Source organism: Denticeps clupeoides, chromosome 16 (genome assembly GCF_900700375.1).
Source record: "Denticeps clupeoides chromosome 16, fDenClu1.1, whole genome shotgun sequence".
NCBI lineage: Eukaryota > Metazoa > Chordata > Actinopteri > Clupeiformes > Denticipitidae > Denticeps > Denticeps clupeoides.
The window spans coordinates 17,538,754-17,563,302 of NC_041722.1; the positions used below are offsets into that span (position 1 = coordinate 17,538,754).

The 24,549-nt window shown below is 49.6% G+C and overlaps 1 protein-coding gene across 1 annotated transcript; it reads right to left on the minus strand.

The window, feature by feature from the left end:
• Positions 1-759: 759 nt before the first annotated feature.
• On the minus strand, positions 760-21,319 carry atosa (atos homolog A). The gene is made up of 12 exons (XM_028956286.1): positions 20,767-21,319; positions 7,282-7,466; positions 6,974-7,176; positions 6,768-6,893; positions 5,134-6,688; positions 4,453-4,578; positions 3,686-3,774; positions 2,778-2,877; positions 2,472-2,630; positions 2,289-2,357; positions 1,737-1,936; positions 760-1,641 (listed from the first exon to the last, which is right to left on the minus strand). The coding sequence occupies exons 1-12, from the start codon at positions 20,780-20,782 to the stop codon at positions 1,488-1,490; spliced, it is 2,982 nt and encodes a 993-aa protein (XP_028812119.1). The 5' UTR covers positions 20,783-21,319; the 3' UTR covers positions 760-1,487.
• Positions 21,320-24,549: the final 3,230 nt, after the last annotated feature.

The following is a 24,549-nucleotide window of genomic DNA, read 5'->3' on the forward strand; positions in this document are numbered from 1 at the left end:
CGCTCTGCAATAAATGTCCATTTTAATGTAAATCCAAGTATTACATATGATTGTTGATCAAGCAGCAAACAAGCATTTGCATTTAACTGGACAAACCACAAAACATCACACCGGTCTGATGTCACGCATGCATCAGGGCATGTGGCAGATCAATCACATGACTGCTGCATGATGTGATTAGATTGTACAACTGAGATGTGAATTCTAAACAGGAGAAATGCATGGCCATTTTACCTTCTTTAAACATATTTAATGTATGCAAACAATTCCTACTGTTACATTGATAAAAATATCATATAAATAACATATATATAATTGTGGACAACATAATTTATAGCTTGAATTTCTTTGCAGTGGCTTAAGAGTATATATATATGTATGTGTGTAAGAACACTATGACAAGAGAAAAGATGGTCACAGGTAAATTCCAATTGTAATTCATTTTAGGGCAGTAAGTAATTTTGCCATGAAACCTGTTGTGTAACTGAAAAAATGTTCCAATCTTTGTACCCGGGTCAGATATCCATTCTATAACTCAACAAACACCACATTTACTTGCTCAGGACGGCAGACCTCCACTGCAGTTACAGTCTAGCACTAGATTGCTCAGGAGAACTTACAGCAACTTAACATTTTCTCAACGTTTGGAATGTAAATAAACACTTGTCAATTCATTGGTGAAAAATCTGTAGCTACAAGGTATTTGAAAATTTAATTTCATAATGACAAAAGAACTGACAAATAAAAAAAAAACAGAGATAAAGATATATATATATATTTATTTCAGATTTTAATATTAAAGTCAAAAATACATATGATTGAAACATTTTACACTACATAATGCTTAGCATGACAGGCATCACATGTGCAGTAAATGAAATATTAATTTAAATATTAAATAACTGACAAACTAAATATGTAAACACTAAACTAGTAAGATAATCTGTATTTATTCTTCTATTGCAACACTTCCGATAAAGTGGTTCTGTAACAGTACAAAAGTATTAGAATATTACTAATTTTCATTTCCAGTTCTCATGGAAATACACAGTGCTCTCTCAGTGTCAATCTGTAGTTTGCTCTGGCTTGATTGCTTGTTCTCTTTCTTAAGAAAAATGGTCCATGGTCTTAAATCTACGTCACTCCTTTCAAACTCTATCATAGCTCTGAGGGTGGGGGACTTTATAACCACCTCTGCCCAGACCCAATAGTCTGGTTCTGGGCGGGCAGATCTGAACATAGGTGATTGAGTTGATTGAGCCGATAGGAGAAGGTGATCGAGTCGATTGAGCTCATGTTTAGCACGCAGTCTTTGGTCAAAAGTGATATTCTGCACAATTTAACTGAAACATGATGATCGCTTATCGAGCGAAGTCTATAAATACTGTGAGACGTGGAACAAGTGTGTCAAACAGAACATTCGGAACATGACTATTGACCTAACGATCAAGCGCTTAACACCAGCAAATCGGACTCAGAGACTCGGACTAGCATCGCGGGGAGAAGGGTGGGTCGGCGGGTGACTCTGTGAATGATTTCAGCTCGTAGGCAGCACCACTGTCCACTTCCATGGATTTTCGAGAGAACAGGAGCCGAATGTCTCTATGGAGGTAGATCTTTCCAGATTTTGAACTCTGGAACCTGGGGAACAGGCAGGAAGCACAAACAAGACATGAGTTTCTTGTGTGCGGCACCGTACAGCGTATGTGGGTGGGTGGGCAAGCTCTTCTACTCACCTCAAGTGTATGAGGTAACGCAGGGTCCGTCCTTGGTTCAGTGGGTGGGGTTTCTTGTTGATGTAGCCATTGGATTCGCGCCTTACTGGGACGGAGAAGGTCCTCTGCCTGAGGAATGTCTGGTGACCGGCTGGCATCTCTCTCAGGTCGTACATCACTACGAACATCTTCACCACAGTCTTGTTGGGATTAAATAAGGTCTGGAAGAAAACAAAAGCATTTTTGAATTGAGCTGCCAAGCCTCAGCAGAAACACATGGATCTATGCATATGATGTTTCTATCTGCAGATTACATCACTAGAGGGCACTGCTTCACTGCAGTCATAAGCTGCTTTTAACATCTCAGCAACTCAGACGTTACTTTGTTCTCTTTGTGCTCACGTCTGTATGAATAATTATGGTTCTGCAATCAAAGACCGGCTCTTGTTGAAACAATACACGTTCACCTGATAAGCTCTTGACAAATCCGCGCCTCGCCAGCACTCCATAGGCATAATAAAGCTTGGTATGAGTCATTATATTTGAGTAAATATGTATGATGTGCTGCCTCACCACTTGAATGGTTCCTGATGGAGGTACTCGATAACCCCTTTTACCAAGGGACTCTAGGTTTATAACGCCCTAGAAACAAGAGACAACATGGAATTAATTTACACCAATAACACCCACTTCATTTACTGTACTGCAAAATAATAATAATACGTAAATAAAAAAATAAAATAAAAAAAGTGTTACCATATAGGGAGAAGGTGCATTGTCATCCGAGACACTATAAAATGACACATCCACTGGAAATGTCATGTGATTTGGGCAGAATGTTCCACTGGCGCCCACCTCAGCGGCGAATCCTTCAACGGTCCCCAGTGGCTCCAAGCGATAGTTCAGAACACACTCCTGTGGATCAACATATTTGACATTTGCCCATGAATATTTTCACATTTTATTTTAATAACTGAATATCCCCGACCCCCAAAACTTTGGTAGAACATCAGGGTGTGTGTGTGTTGTGATTAGTGTGTGACCGGTGTCCCCCAAATGCACCTCAAAGTTTCCCAGAAGGCTGAGGCTTGCAGGCGGGGCGCTGGCACTGAGCAGCTGCTGTGGAGGCTCATCTGTGTCTCCCTCTCTCTTCAAACAGGCTCTATATACACACACACACACACACACACACACACACACACACACTCAGTAAGCCTGGTGCACACCCACCCAACGTATGCTTGCAGAAATGTATCAAAACAACAGTTCTGAACACAGTGGCGACGCTGCCAGCCATTTTGTTCAGCAGGCCAGAGAGAGTCTTATGTAAGTGCACCACTGTGTACAGTAGATGGCAGTATGATGAGGGTACAGCTGAACACAGAATGCTCCCCCTCTTCCCAAAAATCTGAATCAGGAAAACTTTATTAATCCCCAAGGAAATTGCTTATGCTACAACTGTACCGAGGGAAAGACATACAATGTACATACAATATATGTACAAGACATACAACAAGTGCACAGAGAGACAGACAAAAGTATAATGATTATAAATAAAATAAAAATAAGTATGTAGCAATGGCTAAAGCAGCATTGCAGATTATGTAAGGGTTCAAAGTTAAAAGAGTCAATCAGTGAGTTATTGCACAGTAAAAAAAAACAACAGGAGACAGTTGCACAGAAGAACAACAGCAGAAGGATCATATTGCATGTTGTTTACAGACTTACAGATATTCAGTGTACGGTTGAGAGAGACTTATTGTGTGAGTGAGTGGCAAAGGGGTGAGTTAAAAAATCTGATAGCTGTGGAAAGGAAGAATTTCCTGAGGCGTTCTGTGGGGCATTTCAAACATGTTTGTCTATTGCTGAAAAAACTCATCTGCCCCTCCACAGCACTGTGCAGTGGGTGATCAGCATTCTCAATAATAGACCTTTTGACCAATAGACCAATAATGTACTTTATTATGTACCTTTTGCTGGTCGCCCAAGGCTGAGCTTTGAATCGATTCAGTGATGTGTCTAAATCAAAATATCCCGTCTGGCTTCTCCTCTGAGGAACCTGAAACAAAATGAAGAAAGTTCATCAAATGCAATGCGATCAAAGTCAGGAATAGTGCTCATTGCGGCCTGAAATGTGCAGGGAGCCGCTCTGGTGTGTGTGAACAGAAAGCCGGTGTGAGACCTCCATCTGCAGAGGAAGTCACCCCCACCCATCATAAAGCAATGACAGATCATTCATCTGGTAGCAATAAAACACACTGGCAGCACAACGAGGTCTATAGACATTCAACCTGAATGAACAAAACAGAGGACATGGACCACAGTCCAGTTATTTTCCTTGAATGCCACCGGCTCAAACAGGAAGTTACTCAGAAGCCCATGGCTGGTTCGGGCGAAACTGAGTCACTAGTTTGACTCCAGGCATCAGGAACGAACACACACACACACACACACACACACCCCGCATCACTGGCCTACTAAACTGAACTGAAAATCTGTCACCCTTGCTCACCCAACAGCAGGAAACGTCAGGCTGAGCAACATCGATGATCTAAGCCTTTAGCACGTGTGAAAGGTTTTAGCACTGACTAAGACACACTGTGACGAATGGTCGCTTCAGCTCGGAGACGATTACTCAAAAAGCCAATATCTGCGATATGCTGAGCGAGTGCTAGTGAAAGGGACAGAACAAGGTTTGGAAAAATGGCAGAGGGGTGTGTGCTAAAATGTAACTTACTGGGCTGGATAGCAGAGGTAGGCCTGTGCAAGGGTGGAACGCTTTGGTGGCGGTCCCATCGATAGAGTGGCGGTTCTGCTTCTTCCAATTATTGCACGGCTTCAGGGGAGACAGAGGACTGTCTCTCTGCACAAGGCAAGTATAATGTTTTAAGCATTTATGTACTAAAATTGTGCTTTTCAATTTACATTAACACAGTCGAGAATAAATGCATCTGGAGACCACTAGGGGGCAATATAAAATGTATTATGCTATAGTAGTTTAGTAAAATCTATACCAAGTTATCGCTAAGATAGCTCGGTCATGTGACAATACCTGCAACCGGGTATCAATTCGTGGCAGCAAACTTTTTGAAGGCCACAGCCTCCCCACTTTGTTAAATGAGATGGTTGCGCCAAAAGATAATTACAGAGCCTCCAGCTGTAACTTTTAGAGCACGTAGCTCCGCCCCTTAACATTTTCTCAGTATAGAGCATAAAACAGAGCATTAAATCATGTAATGAATTACAGGATGGGTCGCATTAGGGATTCATCAGATGAATCTTTCTCGGTCTGCAAAAAGGAGGTTTCATTTGAAGGACCCTCCAAATTGAAATAAACAACTTTGTGAGGCCACTTATGTCAAATTCCAGCCTATTCAGATGATGGATCATAGCCACGTATGAACTAGACAGAACTCACCAGCTGACCCTTGGCCTCCCCGTTGAGGATCCTCTCAGGCTGATTGCTCCAGTCGGGGCTGGGGGTTCTGTGGGTAAGGCTGGTGGGTGTGTGGTCTGTGGAGGCTGATGGGTCCTGGTACTCATACCTTGAAGGTTCGAACTTGGCTGTTTGGGCAGTCTCTTGGCCCTTGGCCTGTCTGAGCCAGGGGCTCTCGCTGCAACTGCCCTTCTCCTGGGCTGAGTCAAGTAGGCTAGGGCTACGTATTGTGTCTGTGAGGAAACTGTCCTTTTTGGCATGCTGAAAATGGCTGGTTGTCTGCAGTGTGGGAGAACCCACAGTGTCTTCAAGTTTTGGACAGGCCACCTTCAGTGGTCTGTGGGAACAGTCAGGCTGGGGGGAATCGGCGTTGCCTCGCGTGATGCTGCCAGTCGGCTCTGAGCTGGTGCAGGGCGTGCTATTGAGGCTGTGTGTTGGAGTGTGGAGGCCATTGCGCTGCTCAGATTGGCTGCAGTCCTCAGGGGGCGGGGCCGGGGACTTGAGCAGCACCCCGTCCTTGCAGAGCTTGTAGGTACAGTGCAGGAGACTGTGGGACTGCTGCAGGCGCTCCTGGATAAGACGGGAGATGTCCTGTACTGCCTCGCTGATCAGCGACGTGTCCGGCGTCTCGCTGAGCAACAGGCGGCGACATGAGGCAGGTCTGGGGGAAGTGTGTGGCTCTCGCTCCACTCGCGATCTACTGCGGGGGCTGAGGGGTGTGTCAAAAGGAGAGGGTCGGCATCTCCCCTCACCATTGCTTGTTTCATGAAGCTGTGGATGCTGCTGCAGCTGAGGGCCACTGCTGGGGAAACAGGGCTCTTTGGTCTTCTTTAACTGGCCCTCTTCATCACGGGCGGTGGTCCAGAGGGACTTGGGACTTTGCAACTGGGGGCTGGTGAACAGGCCATCAGGGATGTGTGGGGCAGTGGGGTCACAAAAGTTGAGGCGCTGGGCAATGCGTGCAATGACTTCCTGCCTTTCCTGGAGCAAGGAGCCAATCAGAGGGTTGGTCTCGCCAGCCAGAGGCCGTGGGCTGGGGCTGGGAGTTACAAGAGGGTCCGCTAAAGAAAGGGACTTGAAGGCCCTCACAGGGGACTCCCTGCCCGATGCCTTCGGACTCTCTGTCCCATTGGTACATGTTCCATAAGCTTCTGGTGGTCTGACGTGAGGGCTGCCACTGATTTTGGAGTAGAACCATTTGACAGCCTTGCCCTGGGGTAGTGGCTCGGGCTGCAGACATTTTCTGGAGTTGAGTGGGCTATGAGGGAGTGGGGAGCGCAGAGTTCGAGGAAAAAGAGGACTTTCGTTCAGATCACCAACGCGACCCGACCCTGGAACGGGGTCCGGGACCCTCTTCGTAAAGAAGGTGAGGCCAGAGTGGATGCTACATTTCAGGACCGGGTAGTTTGGCTGCCGGGGCAAGGACTGGACGCGCACCTTGAGAGCAACACTTTGGGACACGTTGGGGATGGGGAAAGCGTGTTCGGACGGGGTCTGGGAGAAGTTCCACACCAACTCCTCATCAGCCGGGCTGATTCTATTGGACCACATAAACATGATCAGTCATTCTCTGCTATACATATCAAACCAGACACACTCCATGCATGGACACCAACCTGTACAGGATGTTTCTGGGAACGATGCCGTGTGAGGCACTCAGCCAGGCACTGAGCTGCGAGAAAAATACGTAAGAACGTACAGCCAGCAGCAGGGTCTTCTCTTCAATGAAACGGTCACCACTCCTGTCATGGAAAACGTGAAACACTACATTGAGACAAAGCCTATCAATGAAAATAATGTCAAAGCTGAGGGGGTCACATACTGCCGGGGCACAGGTTGAAGGGTCCATCGCTCCAGCAGCAAGGCATCTTGCTTGATGGCGGGGTCGTTGATGTCAGCTCCGTCAGTGGTGGGACCCTCGTCACTGTAGCAGCAGTCGGGCAGCAGCATCACCTCAATCATAATGGGAATGTTGTTCCTCCAGAGGAGCATGACCTCAGACCGTGTCCTCCTAGCCTGCCGACACTGAGGACAGACAAAAGAATGAGGGTGATTGAAGACATTTCCAATATTTGCTGTTTTCTAATTCCCAGTGAAACATCAGAGTCTGTTTGTAGCCCATGGCCATACCTGAGGCAGTTTGTCGCTGCACTCATGTTTGGATGGCCCCGGGGGTGCTGACTGTGCTGGTGGACAGTGGAGACCCTCAGTCCGTCCTTTCACGGAACATTCCGGCGTGCGGCCCTCAGTGATGAGTAGTGTCAGGAACACCAGGAACTCCTCCGCATCGTACTCAAAGAACTCCTCCGTGGCATCTGAAGAACAAGGCACACAGACTCGCGGTCAAGGACCAAATCCACCCGTGGCCTTCTGATGCGTTACACAAACCTCAGACCTACTCAAATCTGTGTGACTCACAGTCAAGTGTGTTTGTTTGTGAGAGCGAGAGGGGAAAAAAAAAAAAAAAAAAGACAGTCAGAGAGAGATCTTTCAGCAACACGATCTGATGGAAAGATAAGACGCTGTAGCCTGAAGTCGTGTCTGCTTTCGTCTTGATCCACCACTAAAGAGACACTAGAGTTTGTTCCACTGGAGCATGTCCTGCGGGCAGTCGACTATACGATGTGGATAATGGCATGTGTGTCATACGCTATGGGGTGTATGAACAGTAATTAGACTCTTCTTAAAAGTGGTCTTATCCACCAAACACAAACAGCCCTGAAAATTGGCATCCCACACACAGCCATGGCCCTAGCCTGTCGATACACGTCCAAAACACGTCCACTATTTCAAAGTGTTAGTATGCATAAAAACACTGCATGGAAGCAGTGATAATGTGCGATTCTGGGCTCTTTTCAGATGACGCAGGAACTTCAAACTCTGAATAAAACTCTTGACTTTTTATTAAGCAATTTTAATTTGAGTAGAAAAACGTAGGTACACCTCAGGCAAAATAAGGTGCAAGACAGACTCCAACGCCAATACTGTGAGCCCTATTAGTGTCTCAGGCTGAATTGGGTACAGTGGGACACATAGATGGCCGAGCAGGCTAATTATTAATACATGCGAATAGAGAAGAATGTAAAAAGTCCTGCTCTCTGCGTACAAGTGACGTGTTTGACAGGTTATCCATGCCGAGCGCAATCATCTGCTCTATGTTCATCTTTGTCTCTGATTTACCGGTGACACCTGCACAGTCAGTGTTGTCTTTCCGACACTCCACCCATTGAGGATCACACACAAACCAGGAGACGAATGAATGACTCCACTCTTCCAGTTCACCCATCAGGTGGTAAATTTAGCCCTTACACGTCAGCTGATTGCCCAGCTCAACCTCACTCACACAAACAGAAATATCACAGCTGAAACTACAGGGACTTGGCTTAGGGCGGGACCAGAAACACACGACTGTGTGTATGTTATGACCTTCAAAAAGCAGCTCGGCTAGATGCTTCAAGTCAGTTTAATCGGACCGGTCACTTGTCAGAGAAAATGGAACTTGTGGATGTTAGGTCATTAAAGGATTACCAAAAAAAAAAAAAAAACACACGGAGAGCATAGCGTCCTGCCGTGACCCATCTGGGTAGAACTCGGTGGCACTGTCATTCGGTTAAGAACAGGATGGCAGAGCAGGTGGCACCATGTAAAACTAAGAAGGCCAAGCATGTGCAGAGCTGTCACAGGGGGGAAAGGAGGGGGGAAGGGGTGTGTGTGTGTGTTCGTTTTAAACGTTGTAGTTGTAACATAGAAAAACGTTTCTCACGTTTCTCTGTACGTTGTTTTAAATTCATGTGTCAAATCAGATTTCAATTACTTTTCCACGACTTTAAATGTTTATTGTCTTTTGAAATTCAACAAGAACCCTGTATTTAAGCAGCACCTTCCCAAGATGGTTACTGACAAACATAGCTAGTGTGGAGGAGGTTGGTTGTAATGATGAACCTGTCCTACAATGCCCAACCATCCCCTCCCCAATTTTGGCTTTGTCTTGACAACAATGGTGCACGTACGTGCTCGCATAAAATGAAAGTGAGGTGATTGTCATTGTGAAACACTGCACCACAACGAAATGTGTCCTCTGCTTTTAACCATCACCCTTGGTGAGCAGTGGGCGGCCATGACAGGCGCCCGGGGAGCAGTGTGTGGGGACGGTGCCTTGGTACGCTTCCTTAACCACTAGGCCACCACTGCCCCAATGTACATTTTTTACATTACATTTACAGCATTTATCAGACGCCCTTATCCAGAGCGACTTACAATTAGTAGTTACAGGGACAGTCTCCCTGGAGCAACTTAGGGTTAAGTGTCTTGCTCAGGGACACAATGGTAGTAAGCGGGATTCGAACCTGGGTCTTCTGGTTCATAGGCGAGTGTGTTACCCACTAGGCTACTACCACCCTGTGGTACAGATGTATGTAAATGTACAGAGCTGTAAAGCTGGTCTGTGATGCAATAGGTAAACCCCCCCAAAAAAGCACAATACCAAGAATCTAAAAGGGACACTGGTTGAGGTATAACTGGACCTAGACTGGAAACATACTGACTGTACTTTTCTATTTTTAAGCCAGGCTTTAGAGCCATGCTTATAAGCCCCCTATGAAAAGTAAGTTCCTACTGAAAATAGGCCTTTATGCTCCACCGTGGAAAATGGCGAAGGAGTCTGGAAGGCAGCATGCTGGCTCACACGGCTGCAGCTGCTGCTGCGGCACGGCACAGGAGAGATACGCCCGGAAGGCGCACCTGGTGGCTCCCGTCTGGGGGGGTGTTAACAGCTCCCGCAGACCTCTCTGCGGGCAGGCAGATAAGCAAATAGCGCGAGGGAAGGGGGAAGAGCTCCGCTCTGCCGTCACGTGACAGCCTCCGCCACGAACAATGGCCCACGGGCCGTTAATCTTGCGTGAGCTGCCAGGTTCCCACCGAGGGTCTGGACCAACCAGGCGCTTGGCTCCATATATGACACTCGGGGCTGTAGAGGACAACGGAAATATAAAACCTGTAAACACTGCCGCTGCCGGAGTATCTTTAGTTGTGTGTGTGTGTGTGTGTGTGGGAGGAGCATGTTCACAGACACACAGTGCAAATCTTCAGCTGATTTGGGCCATGCATGCGTTTCTGTTAAATGCGCCCAGGAATATTTGTGTGTGTGTGTGTGTGTGTGTGTGTGTGTGCGCGCGCGCGCACGTGCATGTGTGAGAATGTACGTGAAGGGGTGGCGCACACATTCTTCCAGGGAACTCTCCCCACGTGCTCGGTGCACGTGGCCCGGCTGCAGTCAACACACAGAGAACATCGGGAGGGAGGAGGAGGAGGCTGTCAGCTGCAGGGGGACGAGGAGGAGGAGGAGAGAAGCGAACACCAACGGCCGGGCTGCTTCTCGGCGTACCGCGCGCCCCTGATGCTTTCACTTAACTAGGTCAAAGGTAAAGCTTTACCGAAGGGGTCGGGGAAAAAAAAATCAGACAAAACACGTAGTACGCGTTTATAATTACAGAAGCGTCCAAGATGTCCAAGACGGAGATGAAGCACGACAGCACGATTGTGGGGGAGCGAGAACCGAGGAACACAGCGGCGCCCTGTTGCGTGCCGCCAGCGCTCCTGCCTCCTAGCCTTACGTAACCGCCGGCTATTCAGCGCGAGCTGCGCTCCATCATTATTATTAGCGCCGTCCCCGGTAGGCACTGGACTCCGGCCAGCGGATCAGCTGGTCAGGAGCGAGTCCTTCGGACAGCGCCGTAAACACACGGACTGAGCAGGTCCCGTGTCAGCCTCGTGCGGAGGACCGTTGGCACCGGGCGGGAACAGAAGTGGCCGCGACGCCGGCCGGTGGAGCTTACACAATGCTCAGAGACCTGGACACGGCCGGTCCTTCGCCCGTCCTCCCCCCTCCGACCTCTTCCTTGTTAATAGACAACAGGTCTCATTAGGCCCGGGAAGCCACGACTCCAGACAAAGTCATGCGATACGCTTCGGCGGTGATCCATTCTCACAGACGACACACAATCGGGCTCCGTTGTCGGGCCTCCCCGCACCACCAGACTGGCAGGTCTGCGGCAAGGCTCACGGGACCGGGTTCGCATAAACCGCCGCACCGGCGCGATAAGATTGCATTTTGCAATCCAAACAAAACCGGAAAGAATGCGTCTAATTGTCCTGTTTATTCAGGATAATCCTGATTGTCAGCTCGCAGGTCGGCGCGGAGCACTTGCGTAATCCGCTCACGATCCGACCGTGGCCACTCGACTCTCCGCAAACGATACGGTTTCATGCACCGGGAGCCGCCACCCGGCCGACTCAGTTACGCCCGCCGCACAACACCGTCTACTGACCGGTCCAACACACGAAACTCAGAAGCAACAGGAGATAAATGCCCCTGGAACAGGATCTAGAAACATTCCTGCAACAACTGCAATTTCAATAATAATCTGGGGCAGAATCAGCAATTTTCCCAGACCGGAATTTCACAACAGTGTGATAAATAAGCAGAAACCGGTAAAATCTTACTAATTGTTATCAACTATGAGACAACTATAAGGCTAAGTAACACCAACCATAGTTTCACCCTTGGAATGGTGCACATTCTAAATGTTACATATGCAAATTAGGGACATGTGAATGCTCATAAACCCAGCGCCATTTTCTCAATGCACAATCCGTCCAAGCAGGAGAATTTAGACAAACCCAGTATCGCTACTGATTCAATGCTGAATGCAACACGATTCATTAGCTGAACACTCCGCTGAACTTCAAACAACGCGGCAAGAGAGGAGGCACGTGACTTATAAGACTGTCCGCATGCTCCTGGCATTTACTCCACAGGGTGGACCATTAATATGGATACGCCTTAATAAAATGGGAATGGTTGGTGACATTGAACACATTTGATAAGTGGTCAGAAACTTGTAAATAGTTCATGAAAGAATAAAGTTACGTTAAAACTTTACTGGTGAAATTACCAATAAATTTGATGTGTGACATGACCCTCTTCCTATTGAAAAAACAAAAGTTGGATCCAAGATGGCCGACTTCAAAATGGCCACTATGGTCACCACCCATCTTGAAAAGTTTGCCCCCTCACATATACTAATGTGCCACAAACAGGACGTTAATATCACCAACCATTCCCATTTTATTAAGGTGGATCCATATAAATGGCCCACCCTGTATAATACTGCTGAGAGGCTCGTTCACCACATCCCCGACCCCCCGCTGGCCAAAGGACCTGGTCAAAAAATAGCCGAGCCTTCAACTGAAGCCGCCCTGGCTCTTTGGTGGTGCGTGCCGACTGGTGCACCATCTTCATAATCATCATCATCTCTACACACACCACACTCACGCATCGCTGCTGCAGCAGATTACAGGCAACTCCTACACGGAAAAGCGGCTTACAGCCGCCGCAGAGATAAATTTAAACTCCGGGTGCAGGCGCGGCCGCTGCTTATCGTTCGCGCAGAACACTCTCCTCTCGCAGCAGGTGCGTTGGAACGAACACACGCTCGGTCCCCTCCGAAGGTAAACGAGCAGAGTCTCCTCAGAGGGCGTCCGCAGTGGCGCCCACGCGTCCCTGTCCCACTGACCCAAAAGCGCTGCGTCCCGATCGACTCCATCTAGGACGGCCTGACAACATGTCACAATGTTTCCCAACAGCGTTCTGCTGGCACAACGCTTTCCGTGCTGAGCAGGAGGCTGGGTCAGAAGAGGCCGGCTACAATTACCGCCGCCGCTGGCCGTCCTGAATATTTACTCTTGCAGTGCTCATGTAAGCTGGCGGTATTTAACGTAATCTGACGAGCGCGGCCTGCACCAACTGTTTCTGAAGGACCCAGGTTCAAAATCCCACTTACTACCGTCGTGTCCTCTCATGGGGCAGTGGTGGCCTAGCAGTGCTCCCCGGGCGCCTGTCATGGCTGCCCACTGGCTCACCAAGGGTTAAATGCAGAGGACACATGTCACTGTGTGCACCATGTGCGGTGCTGCAGGGTATCACAATGACAATCACTTCACTTTCACTTTGTAATGCCTCCTTTGGCATTATTATTTTAGTTTTTTTGTTCCAATGACTGCTTAGCAGATAAGGAAGTGTGCTGTGTTGCTGTGTATCACAATGACAATCACTTTATCAAGACACTGAACCTTGAGTGTCTCCAGGGGGACTGTCCCTGTCACTACTTCTTGTAAGTTGCCCTGGAGAAGGACGAAATCATCAGACATGAAGGAAACATACTGCGGCCGACTGAGGGGTTTAGAATGGCAACATGTAAACACTACCAGCAGTCCACCAGCTCAACCTCTTCACTTCTTTGAAAACAGAACTTGAAACCAAAGAAGCCGGACTGCTAGAGGGAGATGAAGCTAACCCCCTCGACCATATGGAGTAACGGAAGAGGGGGGGTGAGAGGTAGTCAACATTTCCTTTCTGCAGAAGACATCCCGTTACTTATTTAGCGTGAAGCGACGCCTCGAAAGGAGGTGCCGTCCTCTGAATGGGGCCATTCAGCACTTCGCCCTCCCATCTATTCATCTTCCACCTCAGCCCTTTCACTCTGGAATAAGCCAGGACGTGCTTTCTTCATGGCAAACATGGGCACGAGTAAGTGTTCGACCGATGGGGAAGAAAAAGCAGGGGTCTCCCCCCCCTCCAATAAAATCAGTAGCATGGTGCCTTGTCCAAATGTCAAAATGGAAGCATGCGTTCCACAGACGTCCAAATGCTGGAGAGCAGAATTCCTGGCTGAGGCACTAGACTCTGATTTACGTAAAAAGGTGCATAATGTCTGTGCTGCCTGGGAGAAGGATCCGTCAACCCACCCCAAATGAAAAGCAGCAAAACGGGGCTCCACGATGCGGCATGTCTTTGATGTCGCTGTAACGACTTCGGTCATTACGGTGGCTGCTGGCCCAAAAAAAACAAAGGACACAGGGTGGGATCAACCACGTTGCAGAACAGCGCAGAGAACGGGGTGGAGAGCTTCAGCGTTAACTATACAGGCCCAATGCGGGCCCATCTGTCTCGTTGCGGGAATGCAATAAAATGCACGTGAATTCGATTCTTGCAACGTCACGGCCCTTCTTTGTCAAATGCTACAGAAACAACGAATGTGCCGAGACAAAGTTTCGGTTCTAGAACCTTTTAATTAGTAAAACAAATGAGCGAGTAAAACGATCGACGTTCAGAAAAAAAAAAACTGGAATGAAATAAGTCAACGAAAGCCACAGAGTTGCCGTTGGTGCCACCAACCCCCCCCCCCAACCCCTCAGCTGGCACGGGCCCGAGGAATGATGACCCCACTGGATTACGAGCAGAGCTTTGGCTTCGGGGTCCAGCCGGCATTCGCCAGAGAGGCGAGTGTGACCTACATACCCCAGAGAGGGGCACAAAGGAGCGGGACAAACGGCCATCGCCGCAAACGCCGCGACAGGCGCTCCAAACAGGATTCTGCTACGGTAGGCGTGCCAGTGCTGAGGGGGGCGGGGCCACGCAGCTTATGTCCGTGCAGCCATGCCAAGGACAAAGATATGCATTCCAACGTCACCTGGCCCAGGTCTCGTTTACATTACATTTACAGTATTTAGCAGACGCCCTTATCCAGAGCGACTTACAATCAGGGACTTGCTCAGGGACACAATGGTAGTATGTGGGGTTTGAACCTGGGTCTTCTGGTTCATAGGCGAGTGTGTTACTAAGCTACTACCACCACTGGTCTGCAGCGTCCCATCCCACAGTTCTGCCCAACAGGAGGCACATTAAACTCACACCACACTTCTAAACATCACGCTCAATGTCTCATCTGGAGCAGGTCTTCCTCGTAAACTCCTCCCTGCCCGGCACCAGAACAACAGACCTAACTCACCGGGCGACCTGGAAGCCCACCTATAATTAACTTGCACAAACAAGCCCTGAATAGACGTTCTGCACAAAAGCCTTTGGTCAGAAGGACAGATCTGCTTTCTGGGGGGGACAAAGGATTTCCTTGGCAACGCGCTGATGATGATAATGCGTCTGTCTGCGGTGCTGTGCCCGCCGTCGTCGTCTTCAGGACCAGGGGACTCCTCAATTTCTGCTTTGATGTTCGCAATGCCCACACGGCCTCAGAGCACTCTCCGCACCGGCACGAGGATCGTTTCTTCTGCCGCCGCCGCTTACAACGGAGGTGACTGGGTTTAACTTCGCAAGCTCCCTACGCCCCGAAAACTTTGCGCTCGACTCTCGTACAATGCCCTTCCTTTTTCCCCACCGGCCAGGGGGGCGGGGGCAGATCCAGAACTCGCATAGCAACAGGCCCCGACGTCTGATTGGCCGAGAGACTCTTGCCAAGACCTGGGTACAGTTTCCTGTCTGTTGGCCAGCTGAAGCACTAAACGCGATTCCTCCTCCTGCTCCCGTGAACTCGGACGCTCTGTGCTTCCATTGTGCAGAGGGAAGGCCCAGTGGCCGCCCGGCACAACCGCGCACTGTTCTCCCGTGGCTAACATTAAAAGGCAAAAAGCCTTTAATCATTCACACGAGTGCTCATTAACTTTTATCGCACATACGGCCGCTAAACGTTTTTTGAGGTCCGCTGAACGCAGTTTGGCCAATTCAGCTATCGGGAGGCCAGGAATCCGTGCCAACAACACGGGCGGAAAAACGCGGCGCGAACCTGAAATGAACTTTCTGCAGCTTCAGGTTTCCACAAGTTCCCCCTCGGCAACAAGCAGAACAGCGTCAACTGGATTCATGAACTTTCTTTTACTGCACACGGTCCCTTCAAGGTGACTCTCTTCCACATCTGCTCTCTCAGACCATAAATTGGAAGTGATTGTCATTGCGATACACAGCAGCACGGCTCACGGTGCACACAGTGAAATGTGTCCTCTGCATTTAACCATCACCCTTGGTGAACAGTGGGCAGCCATGAAAGGCGCCCGAGGAGCAGTGTGTGGGGACGGTGCTCAGTGGCACCTGAGGTGGCACCTTGGCAGTTCTGCGCCTGAACCAGCAGCCTTCCAATTAAGGAGTCATTTCCTTTCCCGCTTGGCACCCACCAGCCCCACAGAATGGAGAAATGAAATGCGGAAAAGTTTGGTGGACAGAAATGATGGAAAGAGGTGGGGACACTATAATGCGTAGTTTTTGGAAACATGGTGTGGGGACGGTGCTTTGCTCAGATCGGAAGTCGAACCGCCAACCTTCTGATTACGGGGCCTCCTCCTTTACCGCTAGGCCACCACTGCCCCATGAGGGCAGCGAGGAACGGGCTGCACAAACCAGGCATTCTTCCGGGTCCGACCCAGCGCAGGATCCGCCGCAGCACACAGCAGCGTTGGCGAAAGCCGGGCTTCATCTGGAGCGCGGAGCCGTCGCTCGTGCCTCTACGCCCCGGCAGAACAGGACGAGGCCGGCCGCTCGCTCAGACAAAAGCTCGATTCCGGGCTCCGCCGCCAGGCCGCAGCCTGCTGACGGCAACCTTTGAGGAAGCGCTGACGGTGACAGAAGCTCAGCGTTCTGCAAGGCTGTCGGTCAGTTTTTACCCCCGGAAACCTCCCAAAAGCCCCGGAATGACATTTACGAAGAGATGAGCACCAGATCGATTTGGGTTACGTAAAAAATATTCCATCATCCCTAAGGCGCCGTTCTTTAAGTCACATATTTCGACGAGGTTTTTTTTTTTATTATTTGTCCCCCACACACACAAACGGCCACCTCCCGCTTGACTTCATTCAGATTTATCCGTGCCGGCGCCCCGGGAAATCATTAGAAAAACCGGACGTTTCACCAGGCGACCCGTTACACAACTCCGCATCCCAGTACACGCCGCTAATCCCCACCGTTCACCCAGTTCGTGCGCTGCCCATGGAGCGAGGGGGACTGGCGGGGAAGCGGACGGCCGATACGCGCCAACCGTCTACCGCCACTTTTTAAAGCACCACCGTCTGCAGATACGGAGAAATTTGTCATTTTCGTGTGCATGAGGTCAGAAGTGGGGGCGGATGGTGATAAGCCACCTGTTTTTTTTTTTGGTATAAAAACACTCCGTCGGCATTTTCCGAGCTCCGGTCAGCAGGGCGAGGCGCCAAAAATAACCGTGCCCTTCTCTCGCGCTTTGTATTTTTGGAGAAAACCCATCTTCTTCAGTCAGGTGGGCGATGGAGGTGAAAACAACAGAGTTCGAGTGAGTGATGTTGACCTTTAACCCCCAACAGGAATGGTCCCAGGGACTTCTCAGAAACGCCAGCCAGGCCTGCTCCGCTTGTTCAATACGGCTTTCTGTGTTCACTCAACTTTAACCGGCGAGAGGCAGAATCTCTCGCGCGCCAATAATACAAATATATAATATCCTTCACTTATCCTGATTTCTTCAGATTTTGAGGGACATGCCTCAACCATACTGGTTCTCGTGAAAATGGGATTTGTCGGTAAACTAATGGCCAGCCAGTAATGACACCATGGGTCAAAGGCTCTTTTGGAGACCAACAGAGGGTCCAGCCAACTAGACTTGGCCAATTTAATGCCACGAGACAATCATTGAAGGCTGAAAGCCAAACTTCAGCTTGCATGGCTGCTTGCTCAAGGTGATTATTAACCAAAACCCCTGAGCCCATAAGCCTTCATCTCTGGAACAACATCTGGCGGATCTCAGGCCGGCCGTGCACCAAGCGCACACCCGCGCAGGACCTGAGCCGGGGAAAACTTTAATTTCGCGTAACTGCGATCCTGCTTGGCAGGGACAAGGGTGACACCGAACGCCAAAGCCCTTGGGCTTCACGTCTGATGCAGCCAAGATGTTATCAGGCGTGGCATGTGTGCTAGGCAGAGCAGAAAGCCCTGGGCTTGCGCGAGGATGTCCAGCGACAGGCTTCATATAAATGCCAGCGCGTGGCCCTGACTACTGACCCCTGAAACGCACCAATCGTCCCGACACTCGTCTGATCCATCACCCTACTGGAGCTCACGGCTGACAAAGCTACGCTACGCGTGTTGACTAGGAGCAAATGACGTTTTTTTTCCCCCCACTTCTTCACGTACAAGAAATCCTAAAATAACAGAAGCGAGACATGAAAACCCCAACGACATGCTCGTCAGCATTTTGGGATGTCATTTACACAGGAAAAAAGGAATTGGTAGTAACATGACTGGCGGCAACTGGGACTCTCTGGATGGGGGTTTTCCCAAGAGCCCAACGTCATTTGAATGCAGACTAGTTTTTGACGGGTTTGGCAAAGCGATCCGTAAACCTGGTAACACAAAACGGCACCATCGCCAGACAGAAGATTATGTTCCAGGTTACTAGATGATATTTTCACAGAGAAACGTGTTGAAGATCAGAGGTTCCAAAAACCAGATGATGTGTTCAGGGACGAGTTTAGGTGGAAAAGTGATCAAGTATATAAAGTGAAGTGATTGATACACAACAGCACAGCACACGGTGCACAGAGTGAGATTTGTCCTCTGCATTTAACCATCACCCTTGGTGAGCAGTGGGCGGCCATGACAGCGTGTGGGGACGGTGCTTTGCTCAGTGGCACCTCGGCGGATCAGAAGTGGGACATGAACCCACGCCTCCATCGGGAGACCAGAAGTGGCGCCTCTCGTTGTTGTCCAATGAAACCATCGCCGACATTTCACACGGTCACGGGCTCCTCGCTCGTTTCTGGTCCCGCAGACACGTAAGTCAACACGTTTACCCCGCAGTAGACACCATTTTACCGCAGAAAACCACTAAATTTAAACCGCTAGCAGTCGGGAGCTTTCATCTCGGACGGCATGTATAAAGAATTCGGGAGAGCGCCATCGTGCCTATGAACCAGAAGTCCCAGGTTCAAATCCCACTTACTACCATTGTGTCCCTGAGTGTCTCCAGGGGGACTGTCCCTGTAACTACTGATTGTAAGGCGCTCTGGATAAGGGCATCTGGTAAATGCTGTAAATGTAAATGCCGCCATGTTTTGGGCGGCGGAATTTCTATTTGTGAACCTTTCGGCCCCGATGACGCCAGGGAGAGGCGTCCACCTCGCGTCCAGATGGCCGGCCCCGCTTCCCGCGGCGCCTCCTCAACGCCGGCCCGCCGGGCGGGGGAGCTGACGACAGCGCCTGAGAGAGGCGCGTGCTGCACGGCCCCGGGAGGAGCGGAGATGTGTTCCGACAGGTCCCGGCGTTACGTAAGGGCCTCGCTGGGAACGCTGGTACTCTTATCGCCTTTTGCGGGGGACAGATTAAGACGTTCGGATTCGAAGAGAACGGAAAGACAGCGAGAGATCGACTTGCTGTCTAACTGTAAGAAGGGTTGATGAGCACTGGTAACCTAAAAACACAGCGACTCCCCGGCAGGCGAGGAGAAAATGACACCGGTGTAATGAGGTGCGCCCTGTGAGGATAGACATCTTTACGTTACGCGTGACCTTTTTGCGAAATTAGCGTTTGAAGAATCAGTGTGGACCGAAATAACTCCTTCAAACGTCAAACAGGAGGACAGAGAGGGCCCGTCCATCGGGACCGGTGGCAGATATTGGGCCGGGGCGGTGCTGTCATATCAGGCCCGCCCCTCCCTGGTGGAAGGGGTGTAAAACCCCGCGTTACAGGCCTGACAGGAAGCCAGCGCTCCACTCTTGTGTGTGTGTGTGTGTGTGTGTGTTTTGCATTCACAGCTGACTGACGCTTGCCAGACCAGTTTCGCCGCCTCGTAAAAAAAAACCATGAGATCAGCTGTTAAACGGACTCCGGCGCTATCTGCACAAACAAGCCTCCACATGGCCCTTCCTGACGTCACCCGTCTCGCAGGGGACCGACGGGACGCGCCGTACCCAGGGCCGGCCGGCCGGACGCCGCGGCGATGCGAAATACGATAACGTTTAACCCCCACGCAGCCCGCCGCCGGCATGGGGAGGGAGCCGGGCCTCAACTACTGGGAGACAACATGGGGGTCCAGTGTGAAGTACAGGGGCGGCATGAAAAACAAAAAAAGATTATTTTTAGGAGTGTGAAACAGGACCAGGCGGGATTTAACATTTTGGGGTCACCTTGGGTGACAAGCTGGGACCGGACGTTTCCTTAGAAACAAGCCAACGGCACAGTTTTGCCGGAAGAAAATGTTCCAAGTCGACCAGGCCGCTGTTGTAAAGAGGAAGGCTGCTTTTATTCAGAGGAAACTCCATTACTCGCTCCTTTAATCAGCAGCGTGCGGGTCCGGGCTAAAGTTCTAGGCTACTACCACCCTAAAGGCCGACACTCGCCTATGAACCAGAAGACCCGGGTTCGAATCCCACTTACTACCATTGTGTCCCTGAGCAAGACACTTAACCCTAAGTTGCTCCAGGGAGACTGTCCCTGTAACTACTGATTGTAAGTCGCTCTGGATAAGGGCGTCTGATAAATGCTGTAAATGTAAATGTTCTCGGGAGAGGGTGGGGGGAGGAGGTGACCGTGTTTACCGACCGATAGGGGGGGGGGTCACCGGGGTTCGCGTGACCTTGCACGAAACGTCACGCGCGGAAACTCGGTTTGTGGCTAAAAAAATTAATAAAAAAAAAACACCACCGAATTCGAGCGGATCGGCGTCTGAATGCCGTGTCGTGGACGGGGAAAGTTCGGGACCGGAGCGTATCACACACACACAGACAGACAGAACGGAGGTGGTTTACCTCGGTCCGGCTTCATGTTCGCCAGTTTGGTGGCCTGCGGGATTCCCAGTGTCGTCTGTCGTCGGCCGCGGCGGCACCTGGAGGCGGCCGGATCGAGGTGGCGGAGATTCGGCCGCGCAGCTCCCCTACCGCCGACCCACAAAGGCGCCCGACGCGTGGACCCGCTCTTCGGCCGAACCGAGGCCGGTGACGACAAACCGACACGACGCTGGATCCCCTCAGCAACAAACCAAAAAAAAACTCTCTACAAAAAAAAAGAAACGACCGGAACCAGTAGCCTGGCTGCTACCTCCGGGACCCGAACGGAGCCATCTTCCCCAAACAGAGTTAGCTGGTTGAACTGGACCGCCGGGTAGAACTAGCGAGCCATCCCGGCCCCCGACACGTCCGGACCGCCGACTCCGCCTGCGTGCGCGGACAGAACCATGTCGGTCGGGTTTCCGGTGGACGCGGGCGGGCCCGGCTGGCTTTAGCGACACCCTCCTGCGCGTACCCGGCCGAGAAGTTGCGGAGCTGCCTCCCTCATCGCCGCCGAACTTGCGACTTCGCCTGCGCCCCCCCCCCGGCTGCCTACAGTCACGTGTCCCAACAACAGCTGGCTCGGGTGACGTCACTTCCGCGCCCTCCTGGCGCCATGGCAACGGCGCATCGTGCGGCGCGTGTTTACTGCGCCCTCTGCTGCCCGAACATTTTATATAAACTTCATTTATTTATCAGACGCCCTTATACAGTACAGGCCAAAAGTTTGGACACACCTTCTCATTCAATGTGTTTTCTTTATTTTCATGACCATTTACGTTGGTAGATTCTCACTGAAGGCATCAAAACTATGAATGAACACATGTGGAGTTACGTACTTAACAAAAAGTGGAGACCTGACCTCCACAGTCACCGGACCTGAACCCACTCCAGATGGTTTGGGGTGAGCTGGACCAACAAGTGCTAAACACCTCTGGGAACTCCTTCAAGACTGTTGGAAACCCATTTCAGGTGACGACCTCTTGAAGCTCATCGAGAGAATGCCAAGAGTGTGCAAAGCAGTAATCAGAGCAAAGAAACTAGTGAGAATCTGCCAACGTAAATGAATGAGAAGGTGTGTCCAAACTTTTGGCCTGTACTGTAGTTACGGTAGTTACAGGGACAGTCAAGTGTCTTTTCTCATGGACACAATGGTAGTAAGTGGGTTTTTTTTTTTAAACTGACTGTCTTATACTGAGCAGTTTACATTGACCACAGGACTTCATACAGGGGAAACTTCTCTCTGAAAAATGAACAGTAAATTACACGGTATTTACCACAGATACGTACGACTCCGTGATCATGATACAGATACAGAAATGCATTCACCACAGCGCTCAGCGACGTGACAATGACACGTGACAGTGGGATTTGCGCACAGCGGGGCGTAACTCACAAATAACCTGGAAATGCGACGTGAATAACAGCAGAGCGGACGTCCTGTAGTACCACGTACAGCCAGCATGTTTTGAGAAATTGAGATTAAAATTGAGATTAATGTTGCACGTTTGCACTTGGCCCATGTGAATGTGAACAACATGCCGCAAATGTACATTCATATTCTGAGCGACATACGTGTTTCCATGTTACCATTTATGAAGAGATCAGTTCTGGTTCATTAGGACCCCCAACTATAAATACAATCTTTTTATTCACTCTGTTCTAGTTTCTGTACAGAAGTCAGACAAGAAGAAGGTTACAAGTTCATCTAAATATTCTCTAAAGAGGAAGGTCTTGAGCTGCTGTGTGAAGGTGCTCAGTGACTGAGATGTTCTGACCTCGATGGGAAGTTCATTCCACCACCGAGGGGCCAAGATGGAGAAGAGTCTAGATGATCGTCTTCCTTTTACCTTCAGAGATGGAGGGACCAGGCGAGCAGTACTGGAGGCTCGGAGTATACGAGGTGCAGTGCGAGGTGTAATAAGGGCTGTGAGGTAGGATGGTGCTACTCCATGTTTGGCTTTGTAGGCCAGCATCAGTATTTTGAACCTGATGCGTGCAGCTACTAGGAGCTACTAGAGGGGAACGTAGCAGAGGGGCGGTGTGGGAGAACTTGGGAAGGTAGAAGATCAGTCGTGCTGCTGCATTTTGTATAGGTTGGTAGACCAGCTAGAAGGGAGTTACAGTAGGATTCGTCTGATATTGTAGAGAAGGAGACTACATGAGCGGCAAAGACTGCTGATGTGAGTCAAGAAGGACGTTACCCACTAGACCACCACCATCCTCTACATGACAGCTTTGTACTATAACAGTTGTGGAGACCTCTGTAGCCCAAGAACATTCAAATGAACAGTTAGTTAGTTAATTAAACAACAAATGGATCAAGGAGCTGTGTTAGATCCTTTCTATGTTAAAGTCTCTTCTCATCCTGCTCTTTTAACAGAGGAGGATGGGTTCCCGTTCCTTCCTTAGCTCTGGGAGTTTTCCTTTTCCAAATTCAATTCCAGATTTTCTCTTATACAAAGTCCTTGACTGGTTGGTATAGAGACTGCAGTGCATGAATCTTATTTAGTTCTGACCAAGCCACTTCTCAGCACCCACCCATCGGCTTCATTCTTCACACCGAGAATTTACTACATTATTCTACTCATCACAATAGGTGACTGTTGTACTTTTGTGATTGGGGCAGCTTGGGAACGGAGCGTTTCTGCCTTTTTTCTACCTCGACAGAGGAGCGCCCCAGACTGTCCAGGCCACTGACTGAATGGCGGTGTAGGGACACAAAGGGAGGATGCCCACCCTCAGCCATTTAGCTCTTCAACATAAAGGAACTTCTGACGGTGGCCGCTGGCTGCTAGTGGCACACATTTGTAATCACCTCGTTGTAAATCCCTGAGTGCACAAAAGGAACAGCCATGACAGGCGACCCGGGAGCAGTGTGTGGGGACGGTGCTTTGCTCAGTGGCACCTTGGGATTCGAACCGGCAACCGCTAGGCCACCACTGTCCACACACATTTACCACATTAAAGGAGCTTCAGATTGGACTGATCCACCCTGAACAACTAATTGCAGCAGCTCCACTTCCATTAAACAAATAAATCTGAAGTGCCACAGTGGGGCAGTAGAGAGCCATGGAAAGTGGGCGTGGTTTACGTGATCTTAGCTGGTCTCTCACTTCCACTTAAACGTTCCATTTTCCTTGCTGTACAGTGAATAGAAGTGACCACACCCATGTTAAAATGCCAGGTTTTCGTGATGGTACTTTTCCCACCTTTAATCAAAAGGCGTTTCAACAAATTATTAGTTCAAGGGTGATCAAAACATCTACTGTATAAATAGTTTTCAGGAAGAGATATTAACTTATAATGTGGATGAAATGCACCAAAAACATGTGCATTTTAACCCGTGAAAATCCAGGTGGAGACCAGGAGCTAAAACTCCAGAGCTAAAACTTTTTTCCCCGTCTCCTAATGAAACACTTACATGCAGAAAATAAAAACCCGCCAGCATCCAGTTGCCCAGCAGGCCTGCTTCGAGCTCCAGGGATGAACCGTGGCCCTCCTTCGCAGCCCCAGGGCCCCAAGATTTTATATATAAAAAAATTATAAAGGGGAAAACATGGATGCTGCTGTGATCATTATTAAAGAAAAGAGGAGCTGTTGACTCAGCCGCCTCAGCATGAAACGACAGACCAAACTTGGGGAGTGGAGTGGACTGGAGCCAGTCATGTTCCCATGGAGTAGAGGAAGAAACTTGAATTGAACAATAAATTACAGAACTGGCTCGTGTTGTTTAGGTAATAATGCATTTTTATTTCATTTTAT

Excerpts from the sequence above, each read along its gene's own strand:
- atosa (XM_028956286.1), bottom strand. Across the intron at positions 4,579-5,133 it reads GGGAGGCCAAGGGTCAGCTG|AGAGACAGTCCTCTGTCTCC; the intron begins GTGAGTTCTGTC and ends TGCCTTGTGCAG. Across the intron at positions 2,878-3,685 it reads CCTTGGGCGACCAGCAAAAG|AGCCTGTTTGAAGAGAGAGG; the intron begins GTACATAATAAA and ends GTGTGTATATAG.